General features: G+C 38.7%; 4 protein-coding genes across 10 annotated transcripts; 3 read left to right on the forward strand and 1 right to left on the reverse strand.

Moving 5' to 3' along the window:
- The first annotated feature begins 1,586 nt into the window (after positions 1-1,586).
- Positions 1,587-3,456, forward strand: LOC109160074 (probable galacturonosyltransferase-like 7). Its single transcript, XM_019308210.1, has one exon. It carries the CDS (start codon positions 2,085-2,087, stop codon positions 3,174-3,176), a length of 1,092 nt encoding a protein of 363 aa, XP_019163755.1. The 5' UTR covers positions 1,587-2,084; the 3' UTR covers positions 3,177-3,456.
- A 3,867-nt stretch (positions 3,457-7,323) lies between these two features.
- Positions 7,324-9,942, forward strand: LOC109160010 (COBRA-like protein 7). Its single transcript, XM_019308127.1, has 2 exons — positions 7,324-8,240; positions 8,416-9,942. Exons 1-2 carry the CDS (start codon positions 7,721-7,723, stop codon positions 9,831-9,833), a joined length of 1,938 nt encoding a protein of 645 aa, XP_019163672.1. The 5' UTR covers positions 7,324-7,720; the 3' UTR covers positions 9,834-9,942.
- Positions 9,943-9,998: 56 nt separating this feature from the next.
- Positions 9,999-12,858, reverse strand: LOC109160040 (syntaxin-41-like). Of its 7 annotated transcripts, XM_019308184.1 has the most exons (9): positions 12,699-12,853; positions 12,441-12,652; positions 11,713-11,989; positions 11,276-11,365; positions 10,954-11,028; positions 10,635-10,712; positions 10,479-10,544; positions 10,310-10,390; positions 9,999-10,123 (listed from the first exon to the last, which is right to left on the reverse strand). In XM_019308184.1, exons 2-9 carry the CDS (start codon positions 12,635-12,637, stop codon positions 10,016-10,018), a joined length of 972 nt encoding a protein of 323 aa, XP_019163729.1. In that variant the 5' UTR covers positions 12,638-12,652; positions 12,699-12,853; the 3' UTR covers positions 9,999-10,015. The 7 variants fall into 7 exon arrangements, with proteins under 7 accessions (XP_019163729.1, XP_019163695.1, XP_019163709.1 ...); XM_019308150.1 differs by having other exon boundaries at positions 9,999-10,390; positions 12,699-12,858; XM_019308164.1 differs by having other exon boundaries at positions 9,999-10,390; positions 12,696-12,858.
- Positions 12,859-14,028: 1,170 nt separating this feature from the next.
- On the forward strand, positions 14,029-17,482 carry LOC109160081 (protein DEHYDRATION-INDUCED 19 homolog 4-like). The gene is made up of 5 exons (XM_019308221.1): positions 14,029-14,405; positions 14,515-14,726; positions 15,442-15,519; positions 15,789-16,060; positions 16,947-17,482. The coding sequence occupies exons 1-5, from the start codon at positions 14,333-14,335 to the stop codon at positions 17,050-17,052; spliced, it is 741 nt and encodes a 246-aa protein (XP_019163766.1). The 5' UTR covers positions 14,029-14,332; the 3' UTR covers positions 17,053-17,482.
- Positions 17,483-17,725: the final 243 nt, after the last annotated feature.

Consider the following 17,725-nt stretch of genomic DNA (forward strand, 5'->3'; position numbering starts at 1 on the left):
GGGTTCGAACTTCCGACCTCTCTTAAGGAACAAGAGTGCTCTGTCTCCCAACCAATTTGGTTAATATTTGTATTTCTTTTTTAAACACCATCTTCACTCCTTATTCACTTGTGTTATAGGATCTCCATCGTTCAAATTCGTCCATTTTAATTAAGTTAGACCATAAAAAATCATGCATAAAGACTGAAATATGAGTGGTCGAGTTAGTACTGGAGTTGGATATTCATAATCTTAGAAAGGGTATCTGACTATATTGGCATAGGGCATCTGTGTAGCGAGAGGGGGGGTGTTAAAGGTTGTCGGTTTCGATGGAGAGAAGGAAGCTGGTCCAGTCTCACAAAATGCTCGACCACCACCTAACTCCCATCTCCAAAACATCCTTTGAATTTTTTCTGATCTCTATTAACTAAAATAAAAATTGTATCGCTACTTTCCAGTTTATGTCTATTCATTCTTTTTCAAAAATGGAATCTCGTCTGATCTCTTGTGGTAAGCTAAGGTTGTACATGTTTAAAACCTGTTTTCTATCTACCTGAATCATGTAACACTCCATCTCTTTGAGTATATATATATTTACATGACAAAGGAGTGGTACGGTGCAAAAATTTTGTGGACCAAAATAGATTTGGTTTTCAACCTGTCTGAATTTGGTAGATAATTTCAGCAAATATCATCTTCAAATAATTAAAGATCATCCAACTAAGATGAATCATAAGATAATGTTTCATAGTCTAAACATGTTAAAAGTTTATTACCAAATGTTATCTTTTCACTGTTTGAAAGTGTGCTTAAACCTTACACATAAGAGATAAATTATACTCCATAGTAAACATGTTAAATTTTTTTTACCAAATACTCCGTATTTTATTACATAGTTTTATTTTATAATTAATGGTAGTTGGGTCCAATTTGTATAACTAATGATATAACATGCCAATTAACTTTAGGTAGTTGATAAACAATTCATTTAGCAATTTTATACACACACACCATGCCTAATATTAGAAAACAAATTTAAGCTTGCATAGACTTAATTTACCGGTTTAATAGACAATATTTAAGAGAAGAAGTAGAAGATAAATTTAAAATGAATGAATTACAATCGGTCAAAATAGTTAGTGAATTGTTAATACAATTGTAAGGTATGATAATTCACTATAATGAGTTATGAGTTAATTCTTTTTCGAAGTAAAAGTCAAACTGATGCAATCCAAACAAAATCCAATTAATTTCACATATCGTGAAAATAGCGAATGTTGTACGTAAAACACATATAACAATTCAATAGTTTTGGATTATGGGAGCGAGTAAGGATTAATTGGCAAGTGGTGGGCATACCAAATGTGGTCGGTAAAAAAAAAAAAACATTTTGTTTTGAATCAAATGGAAATTAAGATAATTAATAGGATTGTATCATGGAAAGGTAGAATTATGGTAACATGATTTAGGAAAGGTGAAATAGGTAAGTAATTGAGCATTGATTAGCGTCCCGCATGCATTTACTGGGGGGAATTAAACTGGGAAATTTTATCATTTATGGTGTGAAATCTGAAAGAATTAAATATATAATATCAAAGGCCAAAAGAACTAAAAAAGGCTCCTCTAAAACTTCAATGCCTCTCTCCCTCTCTCCTCTATACCCATCCTTCCCTCTCTATTCTCCAGTTGTGTGACTGCGCTTTTGCTTCACCTTCTCCGGATAAGAGAGAAAGGAGAGAGAGAGAGAGAGAGAGGGGAAGGGAAGACTGTGGATTGGTGTCGCCGGCGGTGCAGCGCCGCCGCTACATTTGCTGTGTTTTTTGAGTTTGCTTGGTTTCTGGTGGCGTCGGAGTAGAGGCAACTCAGGCAAGGCATATATATATATATATACATATAGTCAAACATCAAATAATTTGTGATTTTTTGGGAGTTGGCATTAATTTGGTATATAGCAGCAGTGCGAGGAAGCCCCACCTCTCTGCCACAATCTGGCGGACGGTAGAGGAACCCTAGAGTTCCTCTTTTCTTCTCTGTGCTCTTCTCGGTTGTTGCGCTTTAAATTGAAGAGGAAGAAGAGGAAGAGAGGAGGTTTCTCCGTTAGGAAGATGCTTTGGATAATGAAATTCTCGTGGTTCGTCTCCGCCGCAATGGTGATGGTTGTTCTATTTCCGTCGCTGCAATCGTTTCCTCCGGCGGAGGCCATTAGATCGTCCAACCTCGATTCCTACCTTCGGTTTCAAGGACAGATTGCTTCCAGCGGCGCACTTGACCGATTCTCTTTCCGGAAAGCGCCGCCGTTTCGTAATGCCGGTGGATGCGGGTCCGTGGTGGGGGAAAGCTACGTGTGCGATCCCTCTCTGGTTCACGTCGCGATTACTCTGGACATGGAGTATCTCCGGGGCTCAATCGCGGCGGTGCATTCGATTCTGCAGCATTCTAGGTGTCCGGAGAGTGTGTTCTTTCACTTCCTGGTCTCCGAGACCAGTCTGGAAAGCCTGGTGAGATCCACTTTTCCGGAGTTGAAGTTGAAGGTGTATTATTTCGATCCGGAGAGAGTCCGGAGCCTCATCTCTACTTCCGTCCGGCAAGCGCTGGAGGAGCCGCTCAACTATGCTCGGAATTATTTGGCGGGTATGCTGGAGCCCTGCGTACGCAGAGTTATATACTTGGATTCTGATCTGGTTGTGGTGGACGATATTTCCAAGCTATGGACTACAAACTTGGGGGACAAGACCATCGGAGCTCCGGAGTACTGTCACGCCAACTTCACCAAGTACTTCACCTCTAATTTCTGGTCGGACCGGAGTTTATACGCTACGTTCGCCGGCCGGAAACCGTGCTACTTCAACACCGGCGTTATGGTCATAGATCTAGCGAAATGGAGGCGGTTGGGGTACACCAAGCGTATTGAGAGGTGGATGGAGATCCAGAAGACGAACCGGATCTACGAATTGGGGTCACTGCCGCCATTCCTGCTAGTGTTTGCGGGAGAAGTGGCGCCCATTGAGCACAGGTGGAACCAGCACGGTTTGGGCGGCGATAATGTACGAGGAAGCTGCCGGAACCTCCACCCTGGTCCGGTGAGTCTCCTCCACTGGAGCGGCAGCGGCAAGCCGTGGCTGAGGCTGGACTCCAGGAAGCCATGCCCGCTTGACTCTCTATGGGCACCGTACGACCTCCATGGACATTCAACGTGAACTCAACTCCTCTACTGTTATCTCGCCGGTAAATTCCTAGTCAGTCTAAATTTCTTTTGTTTCCCGTCTCTTTGAATTTTCTGGTCGACATCTTCATTTCTCCATTAATTTTTGTCAGTCTTTTCTTATATTCAGAATTTTTTTCTCTTGATTTTTTTTGGCATTTGGATTAAAATATAGCTCCATTATTATATGATGATGAGAGAGGATTTGTATTCTATTCATCCGCACTCTGCTCTCTGAATTCTGAAATAAAAGGGGAAAATTCAATTCAATTCAATTCCATTCCGACCACCATTTTCCCAAAATCTATGTTTGAATTATGATTGCATTTATGGTTGTAATTGAGGCATAATAATACATTAATACCGACACAGACACTCTAACTAGTGTCTATGTTTGGGCCAAAGAACACTATAGATACGAGGTCAGAATTTGAATCCATCCTCCTAATCCTAAAACAAAACGACAAGATTCTGTCTGGGAGGTATTGTTTTAGCTGAGGATAGTAGGAAGGTTGTAGCTTTGCTTGTTTTGTGCCTTGAAAACCTAGTAGACAACAACAAACCCACGATAGATGTTGGCTGCCATTAGCAACCTGAGTATGGAATAGAGAGGTCAACGGCGACCATGACAGTGGGATTGTAATTTAATTTAGACCATTGATAGCTCTGCTAGTACCTTACAAATAAATACATCTGTACCCATGTTGTTGATGGCGAGGATGACAACGATGATGTCCAGAGACATCACCGGCGTCGGACCGACGCAGCCGCCATTGCTGCAACTTAACAATGCTTTTTTACTAATAACGTTTGACTGTGTGGATGTGTTTTTGGCGTTAGCGGCGGATGTCTTGTGAACTACCCACTTAACCTCACCCATTCTTAGCCACTCCCTTTCATTTTCTTCCCTATTACTTTCATTCCCCGTGTGCCAAAAACCACTCACCATCACTATAACAATCACACCATTTATTCGCCCTGTCGGTTATTCAAATGGTTGATCAATCAACGTTTAATTTTGCTTTCAGTAACAAAATGGTGTTCGAATTCGCCTTACTAAATAATTCAAGTGGTTGACCAATCAACGTTTAATATTACTTCCAGCAACGAGTTGTTATAGTCTGGTGAAATTGGAAATAAAATGTACAAATTTTCACCAAACATTACTTAATCACCCTATTATTAGTATAATATCACACTCAAGAATCACATTTTACACAAGCTTAGGTTATACGTAAAAGTAGGGAGTAAAGCATAAATAGTTAATTAAAAAGGCATAAATGTGTGGAGTGAGAAATTAGAAGCCAGCTGGCAGGTGGTGAGTGACGTGGTATTTGATTAACTAATGTCCAAACCATAGGGACCATTGCCAACTTGATTAAGCTTTTTCCCAATAAAAAAATAGGATATTCTTAGCTGTCCTTAAGGCATCGTATTCTTGATTTCTATCATCTGTGTCTTATTGTTGGGTTGACTGGGTACGACGTCGTTGCTCTCCACTACTGCCCATTACCGTGCCACCTACCTCTCCTGTAAACTAATTAATTTATGTTTCCTCAAAAAAAAAAAAAAAAACTAATTAATTTATTTTTATTTTACAAAATCCGATAAAGACTGAGCATCTGACACTGCTAAATTCTCCGTAGTCCTTCCCGGCCGTTTCTGATGCAATCATAAAACTCCGCCATAACTTTTACTATCGGAGTACGGAGTATTTAGATTTTTACGTCCTTACTTTCTTCATCAAATTAATTACTGAATTTTCACTTTAATTTTAAGATAAATAAATACTCCGTATCAAATATTTTTTTTAAAGAGTTGCAAGTTATATATAGTCAATGTATGTATAGTTCGGTTTTAAAGATTTTTTTTCTTTAAAAAAAAAATAATTGTGTGCACGTGAAAAACACAGGCAATGTTAAGGAGTCAGAGTGAACCGTTTGGTGTGAAAGAAGATTATTATTATTTTTTTTTTTCTTTTTGAAACATAAAAATTGAAAAACTGAAAATCACAATTTCAAATGTTAACAAATTAAAGGTATAGACTTGCTTTCATTAGCATGATAGATGTTTGATTTTGCAACGTATATTTAGAATTTGGGTATGGGTTAGACTTTTTGTGTGTAAAATTGTCCAGTTTAGTGGTAAATACAGACAAAACTATAAAATACGTATGTATTATTAGGTCGGATTGTATATAAAACTTCTATTCGTGTGCTTGTTAGTTCAAGTTACTGAGCTCAAAAAATGAGACAGTGGGTTAAAGGGTCCCGAGCTGATAATGGTTCTAAAGGAAATGCTAAAAGTCCCTCCCTCTAGCATTTAATGGAGTATTTATAGGGAGTGAAGGGAACACATGCTGAAAGCTCGGCATGCATGACATGTGTGATCATGCATACGGGAAGATCGGGGACTTTGTTGATTCCTCCATGTGTGCTAAGATTCTTGATGCCCTTGTTTCCGTTGTGAACGAGTTGGGCTAGAGGAAAAGACTTAGTTTTCTAGGAGGAGAAGGTTAGACAGTTCGTTTCGAGCTAAAATGGTTGGGGCGGATCTTCCAAGCGGTCGAAGACTAATGGCTGCTAAGACTAGGCTCGTTTCGCCAGTGTAGGTCTGATCGATCAACTCTAAAGTCGGTTATGGTCGGAACTATAGTTCCTCTTGGGGAGCTGACCAAGTATCGAATAGGTGTGTGATGCGTACAAATAGATTAGCCAGGAGAATAATCCTCATCAAATTTCTTCGCATAAGTTTATGTAACGGGTTTATAAATCAGAGTCAATGATATAATTTAGCAAAAATACAAAACTTGGGTTATCAAACAAAGATTAAATGTATAGAGGAAAAAAATAGAAGGGGAGCAACAAGTTAACGATGATATTGGCTTGTACTTTACGTACGTACTTGATGAAAAGCAAGCATAGTATAATGATGTAAAGAAATGAAGCCCCCATGTGCCGAAGCGACAGTCTTACCTGGCATGTGCCTACCACGCAACTCATTTTTATACAATTTCCAGTCCCGATTCCGCAATGGTTAACCTATATATACAGCCATGATTGGTAAATCACTATAAGCTAATTCGTATTAGTTGATAACATTAGCTGATTGTAAAAAGGTGTTCAATAAATTAGCTATTAGCTGATAACTGTTTGGTATAATTTCTTTTCTAAAAAAGCTAATTGAAAAAAGTTGTTTGAACAACTTTTTGAATTTTAGCATTTTGGAGTTACAAAAAATTGATTAATCAAATGCCTATATTGAATTTTTAATCAAGTCAAATAAAGTCAAAATTGACTGATAAGCTAATTATTTTACCAAGTGCCATACTAAAACAAGAATCAGGATAATTTCTTACCATATTTTGGGGGGGGAAAATCTTACCAGGTTTATATATACTCAATTAATTAGGCTATCAATTAACAAAATTGTAGAGATTTAATTTTTTTTTAAATTTAGTGAGTGCATTCAATGCTTCAATATGTATAAATACCCTGAATACTGCATTATAAATGGTCCACAATTTTTAATACTCAAAGCCATTACACATGTTAGTTCTTAGCTGACCATTGACTTCTATGGCCATAAAACTAATAGTATTTTAGCTCCAATAATTAATGGAGGGAGATGAGGGTGTGGGCTTGGAGCTCTACATTCTTATTATCACTAGTATATTTGTATCTTGTTTTTCTATATACCTGATCATTGAGACATTGTGCTTAGCCCAAACTATATATGGATCAATGATATTGCACTATTGGACATACCCATATATTATAACCTGGCAAATTATATCGTGCACCAAAACACCAAGACGTAGAATGCATTGTGCACCTAAAAGTTATGTGTATTATTTTAAGAGTTCACGTGTATTATGTATTATGTATTATGTTAGGAGTTGATGTGTATTCTACTATATAATTATATACATACGAAACATGAGATTTTTTTGACGCACAATGTATTGTGTGCCCTGGTGCACGATATATATAACAACAAGTGATTATTCATCATTTTGTGGAAGGGATTCCTCAGCTCGATCGTATGCATATACCGGCCGGCTTAATAAAATTTTGTAATCTCCGTTCACAAACACATTATGAAGAGGTCTTTTATTATCCATCTCCCTTACGTAGGACAGTGGGACTGGGTCGTCTTCTTCAATTGAATTCCAAACTTTAAACGTTTAGTTAATCCATTCAGTCATTATCACCGCTTAGCTTTCTTCTCTAATCCTTCCAACCACTACCGTACCAAAACATTTCATAGGATTTTGACACACTCAACACACGTATGATCAACCTTAATTGATTGTTTCAAATACGCAGAGTATTAATATTAGTAATTAGTATTAGTAGAAGAATCAATCAATGCCGGCGACAAACTTCCATGCATTATTATTTCCGCAAGAAACAGAAAAGTTCAAACATGAATCTGTTGTGATCGATCATCTTCTATTTTATATCAAGCGTTGTTATTGATCTCTTTGTATGTTTATGTTGTCCTCCTCGAGCTCACAGAGCTAGGGCATAGCCAACCATGGCTACTCTTCTTCCTATCATCTCTGTCTTCTTGATCGCCCTTTCACTCCCCACGACGTCGTCTCAACCTTCTTCCAACGTCTGCAACGGCGTTCTGGTTTCTTACGTCTATGACTCCGGCTTCGTTATCCCTCCCACCCTCTCGCCGTCGGACCGGAAGGACCAACCCTACCGGTTCCAGTCCACCCTCATCGTCCTCAATAACGGCCTAGAAGAGCTCAAGTCGTGGCGGGTCTTTGTTGGGTTCCAGAACAAGGAAATATTGGTATCTGCTCCCAGAGCGGTGCTAGGTGACGGGCGTTCCTTCCCGGCCGACGTCAGCAACGGCACCACTCTTGCCGGGTACCCCGTGGAGAACCTCAAGACTGCGGTGGAGACCGCCGGAGACTTCAATCAGATGCAAGCCAGGGTGGAGTTGGTGGGTACCCAGTTTGGCGTTGCACCTCCGGCTTTTCCCATGCCTTCTTCCATTTATCTCGTTAATGATGGCTTTTCGTGTTCTCCAACACCATCTCTAGGTAAATTGGTATAACAACCAACCTTAATTGCTCATAACTGACTGATTCAAATCAAGAAATCCATTAGGCCGTTGAATTATCTCCAAACATATACTCCTTCTGTCTCATTTTGTATGTCCGATTTACTATTCTTTTGTCAAATAAAATGGTAATTATGTTGTTTGTTGTGGGGCAGGGAAAAATGACACTCATGTTTGCTGCACAAAAGACCCAAACGCAAAGACAAACACGACGAGAGATGAAGTGGAATTTCTACCTCGGCAGGAGGGTGATCTTACTATAATGTACGATGTGACCAGCTCATACGAGTCTAATTACTGGGCGCAGATCACCATATCGAATCACAACCCCATTAAGCGTCTGGACAATTGGCATTTGAGCTGGGAATGGATGAGGGAAGAGTTCATCAACGCCATGAGAGGTGCGTATCCTTTGGTGGTGGATACATCAGACTGCATTTTTGGTAAGCAAGGCGAATTTTACCAGGGTCTTGATTTTTCCAAGGCTTTGAACTGTGAAAGAAAGCCGACAATCATTGATCTCCCTCTTGCAAAGACCAACGACACCAACGTTGGATTGGTTCCTTTCTGCTGTCGCAATGGAACCATCTTGCCGCCGGCCATGGATGCAGCCATGTCGAAATCAGCTTTTGTAATGCAGGTTTACAAAATGCCGCCATACCTTAACATAAGCGAGCTTACTCCTCCGCAGAACTGGAAAATCAACGGCAGTTCTAGCGGCGAAGGTTACGTGTGCGGGCCGCCGGTGAGAGTGAGCCCCACTCTCTTCCCTGATCCCACCGGCCTACCTTCAGAAACCGCGGCGGTGGCTAGCTGGCAAGTGGTGTGCAATATCACGCGTTCCGGCGATGATCAGAAGCCCAAATGTTGCGTATCTTTCTCCTCATTCTTCAACGAATCCGTCGTCCCCTGCAACACTTGCGCTTGCGGCTGTAAACCTAATCCCGGAAAAGTGTGTAGCGCCACCGCGCCCGCCCTGCTTTTGCCGGCGGATGCTCTTCTCGTTCCATTCGACAACAGAACTGAAAAGGCCATAGAGTTCGCAGATCTAAAACGCCGTAATCTTCCAAATCCTCTTCCCTGCGGGGATAACTGTGGAGTCAGCATTAACTGGCACCTGCTTACCGATTACGACGACGGGTGGACGGCCAGGATAACGCTGTTCAATTGGGGGAAAGACGACATTGTTGATTGGTCTGCAGCTCTGCAGCTTGAAGAAGCCATGCCGGGATTCGAAAAGGTGTACTCTTTCCAAGGACAACCCATGACTAATTCCAGCAACACCCTGTTCTTACAAGGTGGTTCGGGATTAAACTATCTTCTTGCAGAAAGAAACGGAGACAATCCAAGGAGAGATCCCCCGGTTCCTGGAACGCAGCAATCAGTGATTTCTTTCAAGAAGAAGAACACTCCCGGGATCAATGTAGCTCGCAGTGATGGTTTTCCCAGTAAGGTATTCTTCAATGGAGAGGAATGCTCACTTCCGGTGACACTACCCAGCAGGGCTTACAGAATGCCAGTAGTCTCCACAGCATTCACCATTGTTCTAGCTGTGTTGGTTCTCGTGATATAATTATGTGCACTGTATCATACTCTTCCATTCTGGACTCAATTCTTTCATTAGTTTTCTGCAAATTTCTGGAAAAATGACATTCAACCTAGGCCGAAACAGTTTTGCATTCTTCCAAAACTATAGAATTACATCAATTTCAGCTGTTCATTGCATATAATTGTCTATGACAAAATGAAATCACATCATACAAGTATCTCCTTAAAGACTAATAACATAAGCAAGACGAAGCACATGATAAAAAGGACTGTTGCACATCTCACCATTCCCCCTTCCTTCTGATTTCTCTTTGCCTGAAATTTCAACCCCCGATAATCAAGCATTAGTATATTAGGAGAAATAAATTCGAATGTTTTGGATATTAGTCGGTACAAGCAACTACCACCCCAGCCTCTTCCAACCACAGATAGATAAAATACTCTATGCATCTGCTCGCAATCTTGCATGCATGCACATATGAGAAAGAGACAGAAGAAGACCTTTCGTAATTGTTTAGTGCCTTCTTCAACTGATGCAGCAACACTTTGAACGTTGTGATCTATCCTATCAACTATTGTGCCCTGATGAGATTTGCGCTAGTTGAGTCCGACAAATAAGAAGTATGAGCTACTGCAGTGATAAACAAGTACTAGACTGCTAGACTCAAACCTGGTCAATCACAAGGACTGAGATATCTTTCATAATTTGAGCAAGCTCATTAACCGACTTCATAACCTATATTGAGTTTACATTAATCCGTGAAGAAATTGATGGAGTAATCCAAATCTGAATAACACTAAAGGGAGAAAAAGGCCTTTCAGATACCTGTTTAATCTCTGTTTCTCTATCCTCTGAAAACTGATTGTTATTCTTAAGCTTGGCCATTTGATGTTCATTAAAACCCTGGAGAAAAAAAAATGCAAAGATATCATTTTGTCAAATCAATCCAGATAATGATAAACCATGATTTTAAACATTCAGAATCAATCAAAGGGCACTCGTTGTATTATGCATTCTGTTCACTTTTCTTTTCCCTCTTGAATAAGCACCAAAACTCTAATAAACACAAATTAAGTATTCTATTAATCATAAACTTCTTTTTATTTTTTATTAAAAAAAAAAAAAAAAAAAAAAAAGAGTCTACCATGCCACTGATTTCATCATCTACATTACAGGATGTTCCATTCAAGTTCATCTTCCAATCAAGCGCATCAAGTCCCTAGACAAAGAATTAAATAAAGACTGTAAGCTCTAGTGCAGGGTTCCAATCTGTAATCTTCACATATCCAAACCAAGATATAAGCTATCTGCAAATTAAAACAAGCTTAATTATGGAAACTGCAGGTGAATGAAGGATCCAAAAGATAGGGGGAGCGAATTTTGGGAGCCTCAGCATGTGAAATGATGCAACTACAATTTGTTCTAATGCACTCAGATTATATGCACAAGCAAAAAGAATAACAAACCTCAGTTTGCTGGTGTAGGCATTTAAGATATATTGATTGCTTCTTCCGGAGCTCCATTGAAAGGTTCTGAAGGTCTGTAGCTAGAGATCGCTGTAAAAATGACACATCGAATAAGTATTTAAGGAAATAAACTCCTATAAGGAACTAAAAAGCGGGACAATTGAGGAAAAGATAAATGACTCCAACAGAGAAGTACTTGAAGCCACAAAGGAAAATGAACAGAAGAGTTCAGGTTATAAGAGACTGGAGACATGTACATGTCCTCGAGAGCAACAACTGATGATAATTTTTTACAGGATTAATAAGAAGAATTGTAGATTTAGCACTTCATCAACATCCCTTAGATTGAACCAAACACGTGAAGGAAGGTAGCTGTCTTACAAGCTTAAATGTTTCACTCAAATTTTACTACTAGAGATGCAGATCATAAAGTCTACCTGCACATTTCGTTTGACAGTTGAATCCTCAGAACGTCCACCAGCAGAAAGATTTTGCAGTGTCTTTTCTGACTTCCTTAATAAATCTGTAATATCTTGAGTCAGAGCCTCTATCCTACATTGATCTACTTCTCCATCAATGAAAGATGGCGTTAAAGCTTCTGCGTGGGCCTTTACCAACTCAGCCATTTTAACTCGAGTCTGGTTTATGTTGGCAGCAACTTCTTCTGAAATATCTACCCAACCTGGAGCTAAACCCACTGTATGCACATCATAACTGAACCAAGAAATAAGTCCAATGTCGAAAACTCTCTTTACAATTTTTAACATTCAAATTTCATCCTTTCCTGGACTCAATCCAATAACAAATCTAAATTGAAGACCAAAGAACTGATTCACATTGTTAACTAAATTATCACCAACATAGGAAAGTTAAAACAAGGATTGGATAAATCAATCTCTTAAACAAATGGCGCATATTCATGAACACCCTATGTGCATATATCATATGTAATTGGGCTCAGCTAGTCCTTAAGTAACTGAGCAAGTAGTTTAATGGCTGATCATGGTGCCTTCTATCATAAGAGCATAAAAGTGCAACTTCTAAAAGATCATCACTCGATTTTGTTTGCAAATCATTCCAATAAAAATCAACATGATGGTGAAAATTCAGCAAGCGCAAATGGGAAGAAGATTTTTTTATTTTTATTTTGAAGAATTAAAAGAACCTGGAGGTGGAAGGCCCGGGATCCTCCGTGCTCAGGGGTGCGTACGAGCGGCGAGAATTGAAAAACGAAGAAGTGGCCATTTCGATAACCGGAGCGTCGCCGCCGAATGCTTTCGACGAAGAAGTAAATGGAATGCGGTTCTGGTTCAGAGTGTTCCTGTGCCTTCTGAATACCTCATTTCTGTTTCTCGTCGCCATGACTGTGATCAAGAATTCCACAACCTCCCCCGATTTACAATTCAAAAAAAAAAAAAAAAAAAAAAAAAAAGCTGATCTTTTTGCACCCAAAACCAGAACAAAAGAGAAATTAAAGCGCAAAATAGAAATCCATCGACATTGGTAATTCTGGGATGAATAAGTTGACGATACCGAACGCAGTTTCCGTTTTTGCGCGGGTGCCCGGTTGGGTTTCTATGGGCAGCCCGACACGTTTCGTCAACAACTCAACGGGCCCCCGTCTCAACTATTTGTACATTGTCGTATTGTGCTGTAGACTTTACCATTTATTACGGAGTAAACTAAAATGTATGCCAATAAAACTAAATGGAATTGTTGTTGCTTTCTGTTTTACGAAATTTGGTAACCACTGTCACTCTTAAGCGTATGATTATATTATATTCTTTTCAATTTTGGTCGTGATACTATAAATTTGATTGAGGATTTAAGGACCTAGAGCCTAGAGGTACATTATTATTATTATGAGAATAATAATGGTAAAAGTTGTTTCTTTTTTAAAAAGAACTACGGTATTAGATAAGTTAGATGGACGAATGAAAATGATAAATAAAACATGTCTATTTATAATGAAAGTTTTTATAGTTTTACATCATTAAATCTAAACTTATATGATCAAAATTATTAATACTTCAATTATTTATCATTAGTGAATTAATAGCCCATAAAAAACTAAACACATTTAGGTTTTCAAAAAAAAAAAAAAAAAAAAAAAAAAACTAAACACATTTACTTTTAATCAGATTAATGAACTCTTTACCTATGAAAATGGGAATAAAATAGCATAACTTTTGCTTCCTAATTACTTAAATCAAGATTTCGGGTTCAAGAATGCAGCTCAATCTTTTGTAACTTTTTTGTGAGTAGCATTAATGATCAGTAACAGACTCTCCGTCCAAGTTCAACCTGATCCGACCTACATCGATCCGGTACCCGACCTCCGGGCTTGCTGCGAGCTCCCCCTTGGGGAGCCGGCCCAAGCATTTGCATAAAGTTCACGTCTCGCCCTATTTAGGTCGAGACTAGACTATTGACTTGATTCTAGCAACATAGTACGGTGTGTTCAGGAATATAATACTATCTACTTGCTCAGGAACTGTAGCTGAGGCTAGAACTTAAATCAACCAGCAGACTAGGCATAGGATATAAGTCCGGAACTGAAATAGAATTATAAGTGTAGGGAATATCATTTGTATACTCTACATCAATTAACTTTATTACAATAAATATTGAGTCAATGCCTCCATTAAAATTTAAACCTGTAACTTCTTATTTGAGGGAGTCATAGTTATGGCCTCCACCTTTAGCTTCAATCCCTTGTAACTTATTATTGGATTAAATATATGATGATACGGCAATTAATGGATCGTTGACGAATATACTCCGGGGAGTCTACAGGTATCCGGTAATCGGCTTCGACTCCGTGTGGCGGCCCGAAATTTCTTTGGCCTTTCTCTCATCTCCGGTTTATATACGCGGGGAGGGAGCTTGACCCGATTCTCTCAGTCGTCCGACACTAAATCGCGTACGTTATACCTACTTGCTTCGCCTTCATCATCATCATGTCCACACCGACCACCAGATTTTGAGAAGAGGCGGCTTCTCCTGCTCCTTCTCCTTCATATACCTAAATTCATTTCATTTCGCGTATTTTACCCGATGGCTGATCGGAAAACTGAGGTCGATATTCTGTTTGCTGCTCTCAAGACTGCTATTCGCCAGCCGCCTCCAGGTAAGTTGTTCAGTGCCCTCACCTGCCTATACTGGATAGGGAGTATTGGGTTGTGTATGATTTGGGGGAGTATATGCATATGTGATGGTTGAATTAAGATGTTGTGTAGCTTTTAGTTGCATTGACACTGAAGACACCGAAGAGGAGGTGGAGGAGGAGGAGGAAGAGGAGGAAGATTATGATGATGACGATGAGTATATTAAGGACGATAACGATGATGGGAAGGCGGAATTGGCGTGCCCATTTTGCTCGGATGACTATGATATCCTCGGATTGTGCTGCCATATTGACAGTGAGCATCGCGTGGAGACTAAATCTGGGGTACCTATCTTACTTTTAATCTCCTCTCTAAATTTTGGGATGTTTGGCTAGGTTCTAACTTTTGGGATTAGTTATTCAATTTTTGCAAAGTAGATCATGATTCATTTTGAGAAAAAGTTGGTAACTTTAGCTACTTACAAGTTTGATTCTATCTGCTAAAGGTGGAAAGAAGAACTTTTTTTGGGTACAGACTTTAGGTGGGAACTCTTGAAACACAAAAGTAATGCAACTTTGCCTACAGGGTTTTTGTCTTATCAGGGGAGAGGTTGAAGAACCTCATACTCACAAGCTAATTTTGAGAACTGATGAAACTTTATAGGCAATTTTGGTAGCATAAACAAGAAAACTGAATTAAAGGGATTAATTTGATTTTGAGCCCCATCTTCTGAATTTCCCATGTTTTTTGTAAGATACTCCTTAAGTTACTGCATCCAAGTGCTGGAATGCTTCACATTTTGATTTTTTTTTTTTTTAAATGTGAGTTTATATTGATTCAGAAAAACCAAACCAGCTGAAATCATATCAAAGTATGTTGGCTAATATGATATGGTTTTATAAGGTACAGTGTTGGATTCATAAAATTAGAACATTTCAGTTTGAAATGTCACTGCTTTGTCTGTTTGTGATCGATTTTCCTTCTTGAACAGCTTTTGAGTGCCAATAATTTTCAGCCTTTATGTTGTATTGTGAATGATGAAGTTAATTTTGTCTTCAGATATGTCCTCTCTGTCCTACAAATGTGGGGATTAACATGGCTGCACATGTGATTTCACAACACGTGGATCTGTTGAAGATATCCTTCATTTATTGTCCATTTTAATCCTTAGTTTTAAATGTTTGTTTTCATATTTGAGTAGAATGTTTTGATTAAATTGCTTTTGTGCATTGAACCAGCATACATTACCTATAACATTGTTTGGATTTAGCTGTTGTCTTCAAAGATTTGTTATTTGTATCTCTCTACCTTCTATGTGCCAGTGTGTTTATGTATAACATAACAATGTCACCTTTTTTTGGTTTGAAACGCTGGGCTATGATTTGTTGAACTTGACATGTTTTTAAGCTCTTTCTAAAAAGAAGCTTCAGAATAGACTGAATACCAGAGCGCATTCAAGCTTATCCTTGTTGAGGAAAGAGTTACAGAATTTAAATTTGCATCTTCACCTCAAGGAGTCTAGTCGGGCTGATTCATCCTCCAATGCGGATGCTGATCGTTTGATGCTTTCATTTGTCAACAGTCCACAGTCTACTCACAGAGTTGAAACCTTGCAAGCTAAAAACTCAGCTCAAACAAGCTTACATGGAAGAAGTGAGGAAAACAGTATTTGTGAAAGGTAAAAAAAATAAACTTTGTTTTTGTCAAAGTTAACTTCTGCTCTTGTAGCCACATCCTGTGATCATGATAACCTTAGGTTAAAAGGCTGAATACTGATATTCCTAGGTTACGGGCACGACTCTAATTAGAAGTTAAAATCGGTTTGGTCCTTAGACCGCCTTTAAGAAAGCATTTATTCCCCTGTGAGTTCTGATATCATATTCACGTGTTTGAATCACTGGATTGATTCACTGTACACAACTAACATGACTGCAAAGGAGTTAGAAATTAAAATGCACCAGTATGTCCCAGAAGTATTCTGCAAACCAAAAAATCTGTTAAACCATGCATAAAATAGATAATAGCTTTATTGTTAAACCATTATTAATTTACTATCCATATGTTCATCATAAGTGTTTGTGCTTGTATACTTTTTTAATTGCATTATATGCCATTCCTTTTGATATTTAAGCGCTGAGAATTGATGTTAATGCTGCTGAGGACATTTGTTATAAGCTATATAGATAGGTTTGATTAGAAAATCTTGTTTATCAAAAGTTAAGGCGGGACTACTGGAAAGTAATCATTTTTGCTAGTTTGGCAATAATAGAGAGATTATCATGGACAAGAGTCCTACAAATTTCTCAGTCATTATCTCTAACAGCATGTTTGGTTCACGGAATGCACAAGAGTCCTAGGAAGGAATGCTATTCCCAAGAAAAAATGGTCAAAACAAACAATGGAATAGGTCTATTCCTAGGAATGTTATTCCATTTCTGACCTATTCCATAAACCAAACATGCTGTAAATCTATTACAACTTAGTAGAACTTATTGCATTTGACTTTCTGCAATTCTGTATGTTGCACTAATCATCTATTTTGGGTTCTGTTCAACTCTTTACAGAAGCACCCAAGCATACCCAGTGGATGAGGACCAAGCGGAGAAGGTCCGAAGGTGTGATTTCGTGAGCGGGATATTGTTCTCGACCATTTTGGATGACTTTTTATGAGTAGGACAATGCTGTGCCTGCAGCAGTCTTTTACATGCTAGCCGGGGAAGTCTTGATGAAAGCTGTGCGCTAACTAGGCAGATGATTTAGCAACAAACATTGCAAATAACATTGAATCTGACAGGTATTCAATTAAACTAAATGTAGTCGGCTGGAACTCAAGAAGTCCCCCAAGTCCTGTGCTGCCCTGCTCTGTTTTTGGCTGTAGCAGTGTCTGAATGAATGTATATGTGACTGAGAGATGTACTCTATTGTTATAGGACAGACATGATTTGGACTTCAAACCAAATTTACCTCGCACTTATTAGATCAAATTTTAATTTTTCATAAAAATCTTAGCTGATGTTGCAAGTTAAGGTGCAGTTTCTGATATGTAGAAACATTCCCATTTCTAATGATGAGTAATGGAAATTGTGTTTTTCTAGCTTAATTAATTGTTTGAGCCTTTTTTACATCATGCAAGAAGATGAGTAGAATTCTAAGAGTGAATGGTGGTGTGGATACCCTTATTATACCACACAACATTTTGTAGTGAACCATTATTCTCGAAGGCAGGTAACCTCAATCAAGTTGATTGAACAGTTTGCTTAATAATTACAAGATTTTAAGTTCAACTTCCTTAGTAAGAGCTAACTATTTGAGCCAATCAACACACATTTAGGTATCGACTATA

Source organism: Ipomoea nil, unplaced genomic scaffold, assembly GCF_001879475.1.
Source record: "Ipomoea nil cultivar Tokyo-kokei standard unplaced genomic scaffold, Asagao_1.1 scaffold0302, whole genome shotgun sequence".
In the NCBI taxonomy this organism is placed as follows: domain Eukaryota; kingdom Viridiplantae; phylum Streptophyta; class Magnoliopsida; order Solanales; family Convolvulaceae; genus Ipomoea; species Ipomoea nil.